The following is a 17,946-nucleotide window of genomic DNA, read 5'->3' as shown; positions in this document are numbered from 1 at the left end:
ATTGGATTTAGATCTGGACATTGACTGGATGTTCTTTCTTGGTTTTTTGCATGTCAATATGAAAGTTCCTGTGCATGTGGCCTCTGCATGTTTGGTTGTTTTCTTATTTTCTTATCATTGTGAAGCCCTTTGCACATTTTTTTAAATGTTATTTTCTCACTCTGAAAGTACAAACTGGTTTTGTGTCTGCATTTGGTTTGCTTTTTTCTATACAACAAGAGAAATAGTAATGTAACTTTGCAATGCTTGAATTTATGTATTCTAATTTTAAAAAAAAAATCACAGTATATATACATTAGTGATGTGTTTTCTGGCTCCTTTTAGAGAACCGGCTCTTTCAGCTCCCAACCGGCTCTTCAGGTTGTTTTGTTGATTTAATTAATTTGTTATTAACAACAATATGAAATTATGCACAAAAGGACTTATTAATGTAAAAAAAAATGTGGTTTTATTTATATATGTTTATATATAAATATTTATGGTGGCCCCTAGAGACAAAACACGTACAAACTCAAAAACACATTTCTAGCGTTAACTGAACTTCCAAAACAGAGCTACCTAGATCACTTAAATTACACAATTGAAAGCATATGTGTATTCTTTGTGTATTTATACAGAAGCACTCATATATATTCAAATAATTTAATACAATGTTCATTTACCTGTTACTACCACACACCAAATCCGGTCGTTGGTACTTCCTGGCTTGTGTAGCCACTATGTAACAACAGCTCAACACTGCCCCTAGCATCCTGGAGCACTTCTGTTGTGTTTTGTACGAGCTTCGGAGTCTGTATGTGTTTTGGAGTTCGTATGTGTTTTGCCTCTAGGGGCCACCGTAAATATACTTTTATTTATTCACTCCACATAAAATGTAATAAATAAATCATATAATACAAAAACCAAATATGTACATTTCAACTTTTAACTATTTAAATTTTCAGCTTTTTCCTTTTAAACAAATTTAAAGTGAAACAACACAAAATGCTGCAAACCACAACACAATTAAATTCAAATGTGAAAAAATGTGAAAACAAAAAGAAGATGTACATTCTCTGTCATATGGGTCTGCATGAATAAACGTTCTGAATCCTTTATCATCCGCAACTGAGAATAGTTGTGGATGATTTCTATACCTTTCTAATGTGTTGTTGTTGTCCCTGGCTCTCTTTCTCTGTCTCTCCCTCCTGCTCTGTTCCTGTGCTACTGCGAGTGTAACTACCGCCCCTCCCCCCTCTTCCCAGCGCAAAGCACAAGGCTCGTGTGCTGAGTGAAGTGTATGGAAGCCCGTTTCCGCCACTAAAAAAAAAAAAAAAGGATCCATAACTCAAAATTTCGAGTTATTTTTTTGAAATTTCGAGTTATTTTCTCAAAATTTCGAGTTATTATCTCGAAATTTCGAGTTATTTTCTCGAAATTTCGACATATTAACTCAAAATTTTGAGAAAAGCAACTCGAAATTTCGAGTTAGCGCTGCCAATCAGTAATCTACGTGAATGACGTCATTTCCATGTTACCCGGAAGCTGAAGCCCTCAGCTACAAATACTACAGCTAAGCTACCGGTATTACATCCAGTCGTGAATGCACAGATTGCTGAGTGTTTTCAGCCTGGCTTCACAAATGATGAAAACCCTGTGTTATTAGCTGAATCACATGGTGTTACTATCAGCAAACATACTTTAATTTGTTGGGATCCGTTTTTGAGTGCGCGGTCCTGCGCCATATGCTTCCGGGTAACAAGAAAGCGACCTCATTCACGTATATTTTTGATTGGCAGAGCTAACTCGAAATTTTGAGAAAAGTAACTCGAAATTTCGAGTTATATTTCTCGAAATTTCGAGATAATAACTCGAAATTTCGAGTTATGGATACTGGCTTTTTTTTTTTTTTTAGTGGCGGAAACGGGCTTCCATAGAAGCGGGGAAAAAAGTGTGAGAGAGAGGGTGAGAGAAAGAAAAAAAATCTCACGTCGTTCACCTCAAAGAGTCGGCTCTAAGAGCCGTTTGGTTCGCGACCGACACATCACTAATGTACATACCACAGTATTCCACCTATTCACATGCACTAAATGTATTATATACTGAGAATATTTATGTGTTAAATAATATTTGATTAATATGAAATATTGTAAAAAAAGGCAAAACAATATAATACAACATATATTTGAGCAGCAGTGTGATGTGATGAGTTTAACAACAATTATAATAACACATTATTCAAAGCATTTTCAAAAACAGAGTTTTTAAAATTGATTTTGTCAAAATCTGGCAAAATTCTGTTCTCTGTTCTTTCCCTTCGAGGTACAAATATCAGCTGACAATGCAAATTTTAGTTTTTGCTGCATTATTGAGTTTCAATTCCCCTTTTTGATTTTATTGCTTGGACTCCTCTGTGTTTTCTTGTTTCTGTTCCTACTGCCTTGTCTATGTGCCAGAGTGCAGTGGCATATTTGAATCCCTAATAATGACTTAGACACTTTCGTTGCTATGTATTTATGTAAGTGACTGATACTGCTGCTTTTCTGTGGTGTTTCGGGTGTATTTTGTGGTTGTGTCCTGGTGTTTTATATGCAGTACAGACCACGATAGAAGGAAATAAAGTGCTCGAACTATTTACATTTTTAAAGAACATACAGATTGTTTTTGTGCACTTTTATGCTACTATATGAAATTTTTCTCTTCATCTTGAAGACTCTGAATTCTTTTCAGAACCACTAGGCAACAGTAGAAATTCTAAGCTCCAGTGCTGCAGAGGTTGGTGGCAGAGGTCTGTGTTAATCAAGGCAGGCTGTTGGGGCGTGAAATACCACCTTTCTGGTGGGGAAGGAGCCTGAGCTAGTGCATGGGGTTGAGACGCACTGGTGATACCTTAAAGCATAGCTCAAGCTCTGGTACCAGTATCCTGGAGAGGGATTGGACTCTATTCCAGTCTCGAATTGCCCTTGGTAAGAGGTGGCTGTCCTAGAAAGGTATTCTTAAATCACCTCATCTTGCTGTCTTTTCGTTGGAGTTTTTAATTGGCAGACAAGGGGGATTCTTTTCTCCGCCTTCAGGCTGGTCAGTGGGCCCTGACTGTCATATGCGGTTATGTACACATCCTTCTTGGAGTCACTAGGTGCAGTGCTTGAGTGTACTCCATTTGGTGACTCTGCTATCCTACTTGGAAAATTCACAGATCCCGTGGGCATTTACAGAGAGACCAGGATTGGTGCAAAGTGAATGAATAAAATGCTACAGTTACAGTTTTCAAGGAAGAGATGGCAGCATGGATGTTCTTTTCTAAATCCGGCCACTATGGAATTCCCTGCCTGAACATCTCAAATGGGCAAACTCTGTAACCTCTTTAAAATATCTTTCTAAAACTTCCCATTTGGCTTCTCATAAACACTAATGCCTTTTAATGTCCTGGATTATATATATCTGTGTGTATCTAGTGGTTTTTAACTTGTTCAATTGTATTTATCTAAAAAAGGTTGTATTTGTTTGTTTTATCATTGTTCATTGCTTTGTACTACACAGTCTTCAGACTCAAACAACATTAAGCTGGTTTGGGATGAAGTGGACAGAAGAGTGAAAACAACACAACCTTTAAGTACCACACATTCATGGGAACTTCTGCAACAGAGTTTCAGAAAATATGACTAGTATCTGAGGAATGCACTTTCCACTTCCCCTCTAAGTTACTGAGCAGCAGTTTTGTCAAATATAAATTACGGCAGCTCTCAAGAAGACACTTTCCTCCTTGAAGAGATTTACAGAACTTCACCATGAGAGCAGACTGTAGGCAGTGTCTGGGTTTGACCTTGGCTATCATCGGCTTTCTGGGGACCATCACCACCTGTGCTCTCCCCTCATGGAAAGTCACAGCCTTCATTGGTTCCAACAACATCACTGCTGAGTTCATCTTTGAGGGCTTGTGGATGTACTGCGTGGTTCAGAGTACAGGCCAGATAAAATGTAAAGTCCACAGTTCTGTACTCACATTACCTCAAGACTTGCGGACTGCAAGAGCACTTGTCGTGATCTCCATCATCATCGGGTTCTTTGCAGTCTTGCTTGGTGTGATTGGAAATAAGTCTGTCAAGTAACTGCGGGACAAAAAGCAAAAGAGCAAAGTATATAGCTATAGCTTCTGGAGTTGTCTTCATCATTGCAGGCATCTTCGTGCTTATAGCAGTTTGCTGGAGTGCTAACACCATCATGAATAATTTCTACAAACCTTTCATGAAGATGGAGCTTGGAACCTCACTCTACATTGGCTGGACATCTGCAGGACTCCCGTGCCTGGGACGAGGCCTCCTGTGCAGCTCCTGTCCTCCAAAGGGTGAAACTAAATGTGAGGTCACGTACTCTAAAGCTCACTCCTATGGAGGACCACAAGAGCCCCGTGCATCAAAATAAAGAATTCTTTAGAATTTAGTATATTTAGATTGTTAAAATACATTCACAAATGTATCACGATTTCACAAATATCTGTCCGTTATTTGAAAGATTGAACTGTTGAATTCAAATGTAATGCTATGGGAAAGTATATAACATGATCCCTATAAGCTTGTGTTACATCACATAAGTATTATTATTATCATTGCTATTTAGGGCGATCGTGGCTCAAGAGTTGTCAGTTCGCCTTGTGATCAGAAGGTTGCCGGTTGAAGCCCCGGCTCGGACACTCTCGGTCGTTGTGTCCGTGGTCAAGACTCTTCACCTAGTGTGTAATATCTGGAGATATGTGCTGCACTTTCATTCCCAATAACATGATCCCAGATGGTTCTGTAACTAGAGCCCTGGGAAGATTCAGGACATCATTTAAGAAAATTAATAAATAGAATAGAATAAATGCATGAATATTTGGAATTGATGATTCATTGGAGGAGTGGGTGGCATCTGTCCTTGGGCAATGGAAGGGATGTATTATGTCCATTAGGGTTTCCTTATCTGTTTTTACAGCTTAGTTGGGTAATTTGTGGTGGTGTGCCTTCTATCTGAGGATGCTTGTTAAGGTTGGTTAACAGGGCTGTTGGGGATCTGAAGACAACATGATCATGCTTGATGACTTTTAGTAGTGTCGATCTACTCTGATCAGATCGAAGGAGGGACTGTTGGGAATAAATCATTTTCAGTGCCTCAATTATGCTATTCTTTTTTATTAATAAGTGTTATAAAGTTATATAGTGTAGTATTAAGTGGACACAGCCCTGAAAATAAAGGGGAGTAGAAAGCTGCAGACTCTCTCTCATGCTTGCCTGGGAAATTAAAGATAAGAGGAAACCATTTTCTGTGGAAAGTTACTGGAATTGTTTAGTCTAGAATGAGAGAGCTTCTGTAATAAAACTGTTAGGGGCACACCACCATTTTGAGATCCGCAGCAGCGTGTCATGCAGGACGCATCTCCCTTCTAGAAGTAATAAATGGTCTACTGAGCAGTGTTTTGTTGTTTTGTCTTCTATCGGATGCCTCTGAGGAATCAAAAGAACTCGATGAAGTGTTGATATTTACAGTGGCTAATGCACTTTTCTGTGCCTTAAGTCCTGTACATCTGTGGTAGTAAGGTTTTGACTTATTTCTTCACTTTTATGGGGTAGCTATTTTCAGTGTGTTGACTCATGAATTCCTCTTGTGTGCGCTGCTACAGTCCTCCACTCATAACAGTGCTCTGTGTTACGACCCCCTCTGCTAGGGGACAGGGAGGAGTAACATACATAAGCCCTCACACAGGAAACTAAGTGAAATAAAGGTTTTATTGCAAAATTCAAACAGAAAACTGACAGGGCTGCATTCAGCAGACCACTGGGCATATAATCAGCACACAACTAACACACACACGGGAGTGAAAAACTAAAGCAAACTAAGGCTAACCTCACAAGCAGTAACACCACAAAAATCTGCTCCAGCTAAGTTCAACCATAGAGATTAACAAGCAAAGTTCAAAAAGAGAGGCAAGGGGGACAAACTGCATGTTCAGTCCTCGGCAGCAGCCCACAGTGTGAAGAATCTTCAGCACAATCAAGCCACTAATTGCTTCATGGAGCGTCACAGGATCCCAAGCAGCCAATTGTCTATGTGGGTTGCCGCACTGCAATCTGCATACAGGGGGCTGGCACGGGTTTCCAGCTTGCCAGCGAGTCCTGGCATGTTTACTTTTTGTCTCTGCGAGTTTGCGTTTGGGTCGTACTCTTGCCTGCACACAGCCGTATTGTGACAACTGTATGCTAGCACACACAACACAGCCTGTCTCAAAATGAATAAAAAAGAAGCATTAATCCCTCATATTTTCCATGCATGCTTAAAGTTTGTTTCACATTTACGTCATGTTAGCATCCACGTGGTTCAGCACTCTGTTATTGTGCAGCTTGTCCTGATAAAGGCACACTCTGCTTCCCTGAGAGACGCTGATATGTGGTAGAGAGTAGAGAGTTCTAAGTTAACTGTTGAGTCCATATAAGGAACTAGGAAAGAAAAGTGTTTCTTAAAGACGTTTCATTTTGGATGCTTTCTCTGGCCCACAACATTCAGTCTTGGTGATTTCATCCTTTGAAGCTCTATTTTCATCATATATGTCAACAGTTAATTGCACTCAACTGAAATTTTTGGCTACAACTCCTCTAAAATGTTTAGCACATTTAACTGTGTAGTCCATAGTCTGCCTTTATGTTTTGCAGGGGTTAAGCAAGAGAATGCCTGGGGTACTAGTTGCTTGAGATAATTAGCAGATGTAACAAAAATGTATGCAGGTAATTGTGTTTGTTTTAAAGAACATATTCATGCAGAGCAGAAATTTAAAGAGGTACAACTTTAAAAGGTATATTCTATCTTAAGAAACTGACATATTCACTGCATATTTGTACTTTCTGTGATGAGTCCAGAATATATTTCTATTCTTCATTATTTTCTTAAACTTTAAATTAGAGAACATAAGTTTCTCTCAGACACTGCACACTCTACATAAACCATTTCCATTTGTAGCTTAGAAGCGTTTGGATATTCATTTTATATTTACAGATGGATCACAAGCAACATCTTTGAAGACTATATTTACATTTTAGGAATTGCTTTGTTATGTAACCTCCATATGTGGTGCAAGGGATCATTTGTGGGGTCAGACGTTTCGATTCCACAAGCAGCAAGTTCATTCACATCATATGGTTTCTCTACTCTTCCAATATGATGACTAACAGCTATTGTGTTTTGTGAGATTGTTTTTTACCATTTCTATGGTATTCTATTTGGTTAAGTTGTGTTTTCTATTCTATTGCATCGTTTTTTTCTATTTGCTGTTGTTTTCTTAAGTTGCATTTTATTTGACCTTTCAGCTCCTTTGTAATTTATCCCATTAAGTTTACTTCAATTCAATTAAATCCAATTCAATTTTATTTATATAGCGCCAAATCACAACAAAAGTCACCTCAAGGCGCTTAATAGGTACAGAGAAAAACCCAACAATCATATGACCCCCTGTGAGCAAGCACTTTGGCAACAGTGGGAAGGAAAAACTCCCTTTTAACAGGAAGAAACCTCCGGCAGAACCAGGCTCAGGGAGGGGCGGCCATCTGCTGCGACCGGTTGTGGTGAGATAACAGAGACTTTGAGGAGAGAAACCTAATATTTAATAATCCACATTTCACTGTTTTACTCTTTAGTTCAGATGTGGATTATGTACTGTTCTTTCTTTGTGATTGTTTATGTTTAAGTTGTGAAGAGCTGTGATGGTTTGTTTGTTTGTTTGCTCGCTTTTAGTTTGTATTTGTCTGCTTGGGAGCTGACACAGTCTCTATGGAGATGGGTTTTTGGCGGGGTAGCATCAGGAGAGAAGCTCCAGAGAGGCGTGTTCCATGTTAAAAGCTAAAATATAACAAAAGAAATTATGCTAAACAAAACAAAACCTTTCAATTGCCCAACCCTATCTGTCCCCTCAACGGGTTGTATGTTTTCAATGTTTCCTTATTATTTTTGTCATAAAAATAAATCAAACAAATAAATCAAGCTCTGTGACATCACCTTGCATTTACGCCGGGCTGTGAGCTGCCCTAAATCTACTTCCTACACCCCCTTTTCAACTACACTCAACAAAAATATAAACGCAACACCTTTGTTACTGCTCCCATTCCCCATGGGATGGACGTAGAGACCTAAAATTCATTCCAGATACACAATATAACCATCCCTCCCAAACAGTGGTCACAAATCAGTCCAAATGTGTGGTAGTGGGCACATCTGCTATATTGAGATAATCCATCCCACCTCACAGGTGTGCCACATCAGGATGCTGATCTGACATCATGAGTAGTGCACAGGTGTACCTCAGACTGCCCACAACAAAAGGCCACCCTGGAATGTGCAGTTTTTTGCGCTATTGGGGGTCTGGGGACCCAGAACCGGTCAGTATCTGGTGTGACCACCATTTGCCTCATGCAGTGCAACACATCGTCGCATGGAGTCTATCAGATTGTCAATTGTGGCCTGTGGAATGTTGGTCCACTCCACTTCAATGGCTGTGTGAGGTTGTTGGATATTCGTGGGAACTGGTACACGCTGTCGTATACGCCGGTCAAGCACATCCCGAACATGCTCAATGGGTGACATGTCCGGTGAGTATGCTGGCCATGCAAGAACTGGGACATTCTCAGCTGCCATCTGCCCTGAACAATGTGAACCATGATTCATCCGTGAAGCGCACACCTCTCCAACGTGCCAGACACCATCGAATGTGAGCATTTGCCCACACAAGTCTGTTACGGCGACGAGCTGGAGTCAGGTCAAGACCCCGATGAGGACGACGGGCATGCAGTTGAGCGTCCCTGAGACGGTTTCTGACAGTTTGTGCAGATATTGTTTGGTTGTGCAAACCAATTGTTCCAGCAGCTGTCTGGGTGGCTGGTCTCAGACGATCTTGGAGGTGAACCTGCTGGATGTGGAGGTCCTGGGCTGGTGTGGTTACACGAGGTCTGCGGTTGTGAGGCCGGTTGGATGTGCTGCCATATTCTCTGAAACGCCTGTGGAGACGGCTTATGGTTGAGAAATGAACATTCAATGCACGGGCGACAGATCTGGTTGACATTCCTGCTGTCAGCATGCCAATTGCACGCTCCCTCATTGCTTGTGGCATCTGTGGCATTTTGCTGTGAGACAAAACTGCACATTCCAGGGTGGCCTTTTGTTGTGGGCAGTCTGAGGTACACCTGTGCACTACTCATGATGTCAGATCAGCATCCTGATGTGGCACACCTGTGAGGTGGGATGGATTATCTCAATATAGCAGATGTGCCCACTACCACACATTTGGACTGATTTGTGACCACTGTTTGGGAGGGATGGTTCTATTGTGTATCTGGAATGAATTTTAGGTCTCTACGTCCATCCCATGGGGAATGGGAGCAGTAACAAAGGTGTTGCGTTTATATTTTTGTTGAGTGTAGTTTAAAACCACTCCTGACTTCCCTCAGTGCACACTGTAACCTCCAAAAGATACAATTAGCTTTTCTGGTAAAAGGTCCTAGATCATTTTGTCAACCTTTGGAAACATCCGCTATAGAGTTAACCCGTTTCATCTTTAAAACTTAGGCCTGGTTTCTTCGCCCCCTTTAACGCGTAGCGCATATCCAGCCTGAACACTGTGTTTGGGCAATTTACATAACATAAAAATCCTGCAACTATTCCTAAAGTCCCTCTCATTACTTTCATGCTCCCATTATAACCTGTGTCTAACAAGCTTTTGCTCTTCTTTGCAATGTAAACAACTAGGTGTCTTTGTGCTCTGTTCTTCTCCTTTCTCTGGTTGGTTCCATTCGTTCTCGGGCTTCCAGGATTCTCGCGACCCCTGTGGTCGCTGTGGTCCTGAAATCTTCTCCTGTAAAGGATAGAAAACAAAAAGCCTCTCTCTGCTACACAACCTGCTAATCTACTGTGTTCATCTAATGTTCCTTTAATCATTCAAAGTTTTTTCACCATATCATGTTCTGGGCTCTAGTCTTTATATTAACTTTACTTAATCTTTATTTACTTAATCTCAATGCTCTTTATGTGTGTGCGCAACACTTTTAATTTTATTAAACACACCCAGGGTAAGATATAAGATATAAGCATAAAAACAGACAGAGATCTTCTCCTAACAGCTCAATTCAGAATGGTTTGAGAGATCAAACTGTAAAAATTTTTAAGCCAAAGCCTGGCCTGTTTCTCATCCCAATTCTGTTAATCTATCCTTTTGCCGCTGTACCCATGTGTTTAGGTTGAGAAGAGTCCACCTGTACTGACACACTAAAACATGTAATTAATATCATTTTATTACTTTTTCTTAAGACATTCAGTCTCTAATTCCTCTGCTTTCATGTTGCAACGTCTCTCACCAGCTCACAAGCTATATTCAGACTTGCTGTTTGATGCACACACACACACTCTCTTCTCTCAGACTTCCTCTTTTTCCCGCACTCTGCTATGAACCTACGTAGTGTTATTATTACTTATTTATTATTTTGTACAAATCACACAGAATCACTCAAATCCAGTACTCACAACATTCACACACTTAGAATCACTCAAAATATGCTTTCCTAAGAGTATTTTATCAAACATGCTTTTTAGAATCAGAAAGAGGAAGTAGACCGCACCCAGTTAAGTGCGTATGTCCTCTTAAAAGAGAAGAGAAATAAACACATATGGGACAATTCTCCCCATCTTAGACAAAATGTGACATTAAATGTCCTTTTCTAAGTCATGTTCTTCTCTATATACAACTCTTGGCCTCCAGGGCATAAAACTTTGAACATAATCTTTTACTTTACCAGAACTAGACCTAATCTAAATCCTGTCTCATTCACTGCTGAAGTTCTAGTTCAATGAACACCTGTGTCACAGTTTAAAATTAAAAGAGGAAGTAACTCACACCCAAGAACTGTGTGTGTAACCTTTGGACTTATAACTCTGATATAAGTCCAAGTGTTTTTTGAGGGTGTTTTGGGTCCTCCAACCTAAGGAGGTCAGGACCTTGTATGGCAACCCTAAGGGATTCGGCTGTAAGTGTGTGTGATTCATAGATACACTTTAAAGCACTCTTTAAAACACAGCTGAGCTCGATAAATGCAATTTTTCATCTCACTCAGTCACAAGAACAGACAGTTTCAGTGTAGAAACACCTACATCTATTGACATCTATTAACCTATGAGCTACAGGTATCGGTTGACAATGAGCTCACTCTGAAAGTCATGTGCGTCATTTTTCTAGCATTGTTCATTTGGTAAATCCCTGTTTGGTATTTAGTATCACCCAAGTGACTAGTGTTCTCATAAATATGCCAGTTCAAAATATTCATTTTATTGTTTCACAGAACATAAAAAATTGATGACATTGGTGGCAGTCTGTATTTCTGTGTAACTCGTTTTGGTGTTTTTTGGTGTTTTTTTCCCATTATATTGGCCTTTGTTATGCACATGAAACTGCTATCTTTTCTACAAGTGTTGAAAAAAGCTGGTTGGGTGACATTTCTTCACAAACCTGTTTGACCTTGCATACAGCACTAGAAAAACACCTCCTCTGTCACCTCCTTTAAAATTTTAACCACTGAGCAAGGAACTCACAGTCAGCTTCTTCTCTGAGTGATCAGCTGAAACAACTACCTGCTGAACTTTTGTTTCACACACAAAGCTCTCAAGGACGCTCAATCTTTTTTCTTTGACAGGATCAACATGGTTGCTGGTTGTGGACAGCTTGTTGGTTTATTTTTGGGAGTCATCGGCTTTCTTGGGTCGATCATCACCTGTGGACTCCCACAATGGCGAGTCACCGCTTTCATTGGTGCCAACATCGTCACTTCTCAGGTCATCTGGGAGGGTCTGTGGATGAACTGTGTGACCCAGAGTACAGGCCAGATGCAGTGCAAGGTCTATGATTCTATGCTAGAATTAGCTCAAGACCTGCAGGCTGCCAGAGCACTCACTGTCATCGCCATCATCGCTGGAGTTTTTGGGATTCTGCTTGCGGTGGTTGGAGGCAAGTGCACAAATTTTGTCGAAGACGAAGTGCAAAAGAGCAGAGTGGCAGTAGCTGCTGGAATTGTCTTCATCATTGCCGGCCTCTTGGTGCTTATTCCAGTCTGCTGGACCGCTAACACCGTCATTCGTGATTTCTACAACCCTACCCTGATTGCTGCACAGAAGAGAGAGCTGGGAGCATCTCTGTACATCGGCTGGGGAACTGCAGGGGTTCTGATCCTGGGAGGGGGCCTGCTCTGTAGCTCTTGTCCCCCCAACAATGCCACTGATTATGACGTTAGGTACTCCAAGGCTCGCTCTGTTGATAGTCATAAGGAATATGTTTAGATAGCGAGCATTCTGCTGGATATCTTAAAGAGTCCACCTTTTAGAATTACAATGTCTGTGATTAAAATAAGTTAAGTTAATAACTTAAGCTTTTTTTCTTCAAAATATACACACATGCAGTATTTTCAGCCTGTTTTTGAATATATCTGTTGTTTTTATGTTTTCTACCAGAGATTTTTTTACATTTTTATTTTCTGTTCTTTTTTATATCAATATGGGATACTTTCTTTCAGGGTTATGTCTGAAATCTGATGCTTGTTTAATTAAAACCATTGTAAATCCGTATTAACACCCTTGTAACTCTAGACCTCATTTTTTTGACTGCTTTCTCTGTTAAACTAGTGGAATACTGATATATATATGTATTATGGATGACTGTATGTCAATAAAATTGTATTAAATGTGCATGTGACATTGCTTGTGTTTTTTTTTAAAATTTCATCATAAGATGAGTCACACTAGTGACAAACAGTAAAGAAATTCAAACAGAAGATCTGGTTTTGCGAGTGTCCTTGAAAGAATCTTTACAAACCGGTTTTGGGACATTTCCTTCTCATCAAAGAGCCTGAAAAACAGACACTGGATGCTAGCATTTATGTAATGCTATTTAGTATGTGTTCATTTCTTTATTTAGTTTTGTGGATTTCTGAATTAAACACCAAAATCAGGATAAAAAATATTCTTAAATACATCACTGAAAACTTGGCTCTTTGTATCTGATGTTAAAAAACATTTAAAAAAAAAATAATGTGTAGCATTTTTAGTGAACGCACATTAAACCAGTGTTTCAGTTCCTTTAAAATCCTTATTGTCTCAGACAGTAGATATAAAGTTGAGCTAATTATACATAGGAAGAGACTTTATTTAGTCCCACACGAAGGAAATTTCCTTGTTACAGTAGCACAAGGGACAGAAAGAAAAAGTGAATTAAAAATATACTAGAATTTTTTTTTTAATTTGCAAATTTGCAAAAACTACTATACTATGTAGATATGTAGTATATACAGTAACATATACCCCAATTTTTTATATGTACATAATGTGCAGTGGGACCGATAGTAATACACATGTAATACACTTAAAAAGTACGTATCCTGTGTGGGTACTGTGCTCTCTGTTGAAGCACCTGTGATAGCTCTTCATCTTACACCACGGTAGTAACAATCTACTGCTGAAGGAGCTGCACAGGGACTCCACAGTTGTATGCAGGGGGTGAAAGGTGTTGTCCATAATGTACATTAGCTTAGCCATCATCGAGCTCTTACCCGCGTCCTCTATGATGTCTAGGGGACTGGCAAGGCCAGGACAGTTAGACTCAAAGAATGTTCAAATGTGTTTTCCTGAATCAGCTTAATCATTAAAACCGTGCATAGTTTCTGTTTCTGAGGAAACAAGGGGGGAAAAGTCATTCACAGTGGTACAAATTACAATACATGAGCTTATCTACACAAAATATCTCTGTTCAAATAGGTAAACCTTAAAAAGATTTCAAATTAAATGCACTGTGTTGTATCAGGCTTAACCATAAAATTAATTCCGAAAATAATTTATAGCCCCTGTAAAGTCTAACCTTTATAAGTCATAGAGATTAAAAATGATTTCGAGCTTGATAAAAAGGTTTCATTTTCTGCCACACAAGTTTACATAAGTGTGTGTTCTCTTGTGTAGTACGGGGGTTTTGCATATTTCGAACAGGTTTTTCTGCACTGTGTGCTATTCAAGTGAAACTTCTGTCCTGTCCTCTCCCAGGAAACTTTCCACCCTCCTTCTGTTTCACATACTCTGCATGCGCACATTATTCAAATACATTAGCTGCGTGAAGAGGCCTCTGACCTAACACATGTATTAAGTTCTTAATCAAATTAAATCACCTGTTAATGAAATGCAGCATTTTCGCAGAGGTATTGTATGTGACAGATTAACATCAGAACAGACCATTGGTAGGCGTTGGTTTATACCTGTCTCTTCTGCCTACTTCATAGCTGTTGTTTACAAAATGTTCTCATGAGGCAAAGATAATGAGCGAGGGTGATGTCATTGCCTATTCATTTTCTTTCTCTCTCTCTCTTTCTCTCTCTCTGTCAACTTCCAGTCCTTTATTTTTTCTACAGAGTAGGTGTGGCACTGTCTACACCTGTTCAGTACCACATAGGCGTCTGCTCAGGTGACAAAAAAGAACGAATGCTCTCAGGTGCTTAAGTAAAAAGTAAAGAAGGAAGAGGCAGAAAGGCATGGTACAAAAGGGGAGGGACATATGCTGTAAACAAATGAAGTGAGGCTTAAGTAAGACACGCCTCGATCCCAGTAGCAAAAAACTGTAGGCAGGACAACAACTGCAACAGACTAGGCTCTCCTGACATACATAGTTTACAACACTGCAACAGTAGCAAGAAAAAGTACGCACAGTACGCACATGTTGAGAAGGACTGACAAAGAAACACTCACAGAAAGATACAAGAGAAGAGCAACCAGAGGAAAAGACAAGCAAATGCAAAAGAGACTCAGCAGAAATCAAGAAACGCAGCAAGTCACCTTTTAAAACTCTGCAAGGATTTTACAAAAAAGATTTTTTTTTTCTCCAGACCTACATTATGGCCTCGATGGGGATGCAGATGTTTGCTAGTGGCCTCTGCCTCCTCGGTTGGGCAGGGGTCATCGTCATCTGCTTACTGCCAATGTGGAGGGTCTCGTCCTTTGTGGGCACCTCCATCGTCACCTCCCAGATTTTCTGGGAGGGTATTTGGATGGCCTGCGTGGTCCAAAGCACAGGTCAGATGCAGTGTAAACCTTACGAGTCCCTCCTTGCCCTCAGTGGTGACATGCAGGCTGCCAGAGCTCTCACTGTCATTTCAATCACTGTAGGTGCAGCAGGACTTATTATGGCCTTTGTTGGAGGAAAGTGCACCCGCTTCTTGGATGAAACTGGAAATGGGGCAAAGGGCAAGGTGGCTGTTGTGGCAGGAGCAATGTTGATGGCTGCAGGTCTGTTCTGTTTGATTCCTACATCTTGGGTGGCTGGGGCTTTAGTGAAGAACTTCTACAGTGCCTACAGTGATGCTCAGAAGAGGGAGATTGGTGCCTGTCTTTACATTGGCTGGGGAGCATCTGTTTTGCTTGTTCTGGGAGGCGGTTTATTCATCAGCTCCACACGCCCCATAAAAGCCCATGACACAGAGAAGAGGACGTCTGTGCGTTACCAGGTGGTTCGCTCCTACAACGGGTCCAACCTGGGGGGTTCTCATCGCAGCAGGGCGCCATCAGCAAAGACACTGCCTGTTGGAGTGGACTACCCCAGGCCTCATGGCTATGAGGGAGTGACTTCAAAGCCCCAGCAGTACCCAAGGCCTCCATCCTATCAGTATATGTCTGAGCAGGGCTCAAAAGAGGAGTCAGAGAAATCATGGGCACCTTCAACAAAGTCACAACTGAAAAAGGCAGACTCGACAAAATCGAAACACAGTGATGTACCATCTACAAAGTCTCAGCTGAAAGAAGCAGAAATGGACACCTTATCAGTTAAGAGTGACGGGGAAGATTTATCCTCAAACCCACCAAAGACATACTTATAATATAATTACATATAATTAAATATGTGTACTTATGTTGGCACAAAAGACAGTTTACTATACTGCTATTTATAAGTTGCCTTTTCTTTGTTTGTGAGTGTGTACTGACTTTATTTGGGTATAAATATACTCCATGATGCTTCCTTTTTAAAGGATGAGATAGAAAAGTTCAGGAGTACATTTATCAACATGCCAAAGAAATGTGTGAAGAATGCGACAAATTAACTTCTAACAAATTCCTATTTAAACTCTGTTACTGTAAATGTGAAACATTAATTTGCTACCAGATATATATATATATATATATTTATTTATTTTTTGGTGTTTACCTCAGACTTTTAAAGTTCTCGTTTAAAATGGGCAGCAGGGTTTTACCTTCGAGTAGACACATATTTTATTAGACACATACACATTATATATTATACATTAATTGAAAGCATTACATTATTAAATGTGCTCTTTGGTGAATATCTCTATGAAGAAATTCAATTATTGAAAATACAAAGTTTTGTTATTTTGTTATTTTAATGATCATGCCATTTGGCACAGTGAAATGTCATTGCACTATGTTGACTGATACTTTTGCATTTGCTGTTCAATAAATGACTGTGAGCTGATCTGAAAAGTATCCAGCTAATTTTTACATAATGTGAGGCATGAGGTGGAAAAGGGCCTTTTAGAATCCCCCTGGACTCTCAGTCCTGTTCCTGGCAATTAAAAGCCACAGGACAAACTGGTTTGGCAGAAAGTAAAGTTACAGACAGGTGTGCAGTGTTAAAAGAGGAAGCATTGTGTGTTTGTTGAGGATTCAACATTTAGTTTCAGTGAATCATGCTCGTATCATGTGATCATGCATGTTGTTTTAATTACTTAGTGATATTTTGAGCTGCCCAAAATGCAGTTCCTTAAATAGAAATATGCATCTGTCATGTTGTGTCATGTACAAAAGCTTTCTCTAAGGTTATGCCTGTTGCAAGCATGTCTTAAAGCATGTTTTAAGACCTGATATGACTTCACTTGTATAATCTACACTGTACTACAAAAGCATTGCACTACTCTACACATCACCAGATAAGCACCCATCCTCTTGCCTTCCCAGAGCTCTTCTTACTCCTCAGCTTCAGCTCACATGGTTTTGCATTGACGATCGTCATGGTGATTTCAGTAGGCCATGCAAATGTATCTATCTGGTGGTAACAGAAGGTAACCTGGTAACCTTTTTCTGCAGAAAGCAGGAAACATGATTAGGAGTGATCATATTTTGTATTACAGATTTTCCCTCAAGCAACATTTGCATGAAAGTGCTGAAAATTCAGTATGATTAAAACAAAAAGTGGCTAAACTGGATTTTACCAGGTCTGTTGACATTGCACAGCTTTCTCATGACAGCAACAGAAATGTGACTAAAACTAAGAGCTCAAGAAATCTTAACCACATCACAAAATTCTGCAGAGGTGAAGGAAAGTGTGATTGAAAACAAGATAATCTACATATGTAAACTGACCTTAAATCAACTTTGCATCATGCAAAACCTGACAGCCAGCAGACAATTTCACAGCCTTGACATTGTCGAACAATTAAACATCCACACACCCAAGAGAAAGAGCAAAATTAGGACTTACTATTAGGGCAAAAGGTAGCAAATGACTTATGTTATTTTCTTTTTATTCCAAAGATCTCTTCAGCTCATAATGCACTGCGATAAACCCAGAGAGAAATATGACCAATAACAAAATGGGTGACTGATAAGCAGTCATCCAGCCAGAGCCTACAGATGGATAGTGCACGCAGATAGTGCATGCAGAGCAGCACTGCTATATCAGAGACAAAGATGTGAAATTTTCTGCATAAATGGACCAGCAGGAATACTGAGTGACACTTTAAACGTGGTTTGTTTTTTTGTTTTTTTTTAAACATTTCATACACATTGCTGTTTTGTCCTTCACAAAATGTGGTATGGTTCGAGCTTGCTTACACTGCCACCTGTTGTCCTTTTCTTCGTCTCTGGCTCCCCCACCTTCTGCCTGTCCCTCCTCTCTGTGTGTGATGGATGCCTGCATGTCTTTTT

General features: G+C 39.9%; 2 protein-coding genes and 1 pseudogene across 2 annotated transcripts; all 3 read left to right on the top strand.

Annotated features, from left to right (window-relative positions):
* Positions 1–3,767: 3,767 nt before the first annotated feature.
* LOC146660812 (claudin-4-like) lies at positions 3,768–4,401 on the top strand (annotated as a pseudogene).
* Positions 4,402–11,531: 7,130 nt separating this feature from the next.
* Positions 11,532–12,717, top strand: LOC146660811 (claudin-4-like). The gene has a single exon (XM_085420849.1). It carries the CDS (start codon positions 11,680–11,682, stop codon positions 12,310–12,312), a length of 633 nt encoding a protein of 210 aa, XP_085276975.1. The 5' UTR covers positions 11,532–11,679; the 3' UTR covers positions 12,313–12,717.
* A 2,034-nt stretch (positions 12,718–14,751) lies between these two features.
* On the top strand, positions 14,752–16,931 carry LOC146660810 (claudin-4-like). The gene is made up of 2 exons (XM_085420842.1): positions 14,752–15,081; positions 15,175–16,931. The coding sequence occupies exons 1-2, from the start codon at positions 14,904–14,906 to the stop codon at positions 15,879–15,881; spliced, it is 885 nt and encodes a 294-aa protein (XP_085276968.1). The 5' UTR covers positions 14,752–14,903; the 3' UTR covers positions 15,882–16,931.
* The last annotated feature ends 1,015 nt before the right edge of the window (positions 16,932–17,946 follow it).

The sequence above is a fragment of the Rhamphochromis longiceps genome, linkage group LG10, assembly GCF_057381845.1.
Source record: "Rhamphochromis longiceps isolate RC_006_pf linkage group LG10, R_longiceps_female_GT1.1, whole genome shotgun sequence".
Classification (NCBI taxonomy): domain Eukaryota; kingdom Metazoa; phylum Chordata; class Actinopteri; order Cichliformes; family Cichlidae; genus Rhamphochromis; species Rhamphochromis longiceps.
Note: the sequence above shows the minus strand (reverse complement) of the source record. Positions and strands in the feature narration are given on the sequence as shown.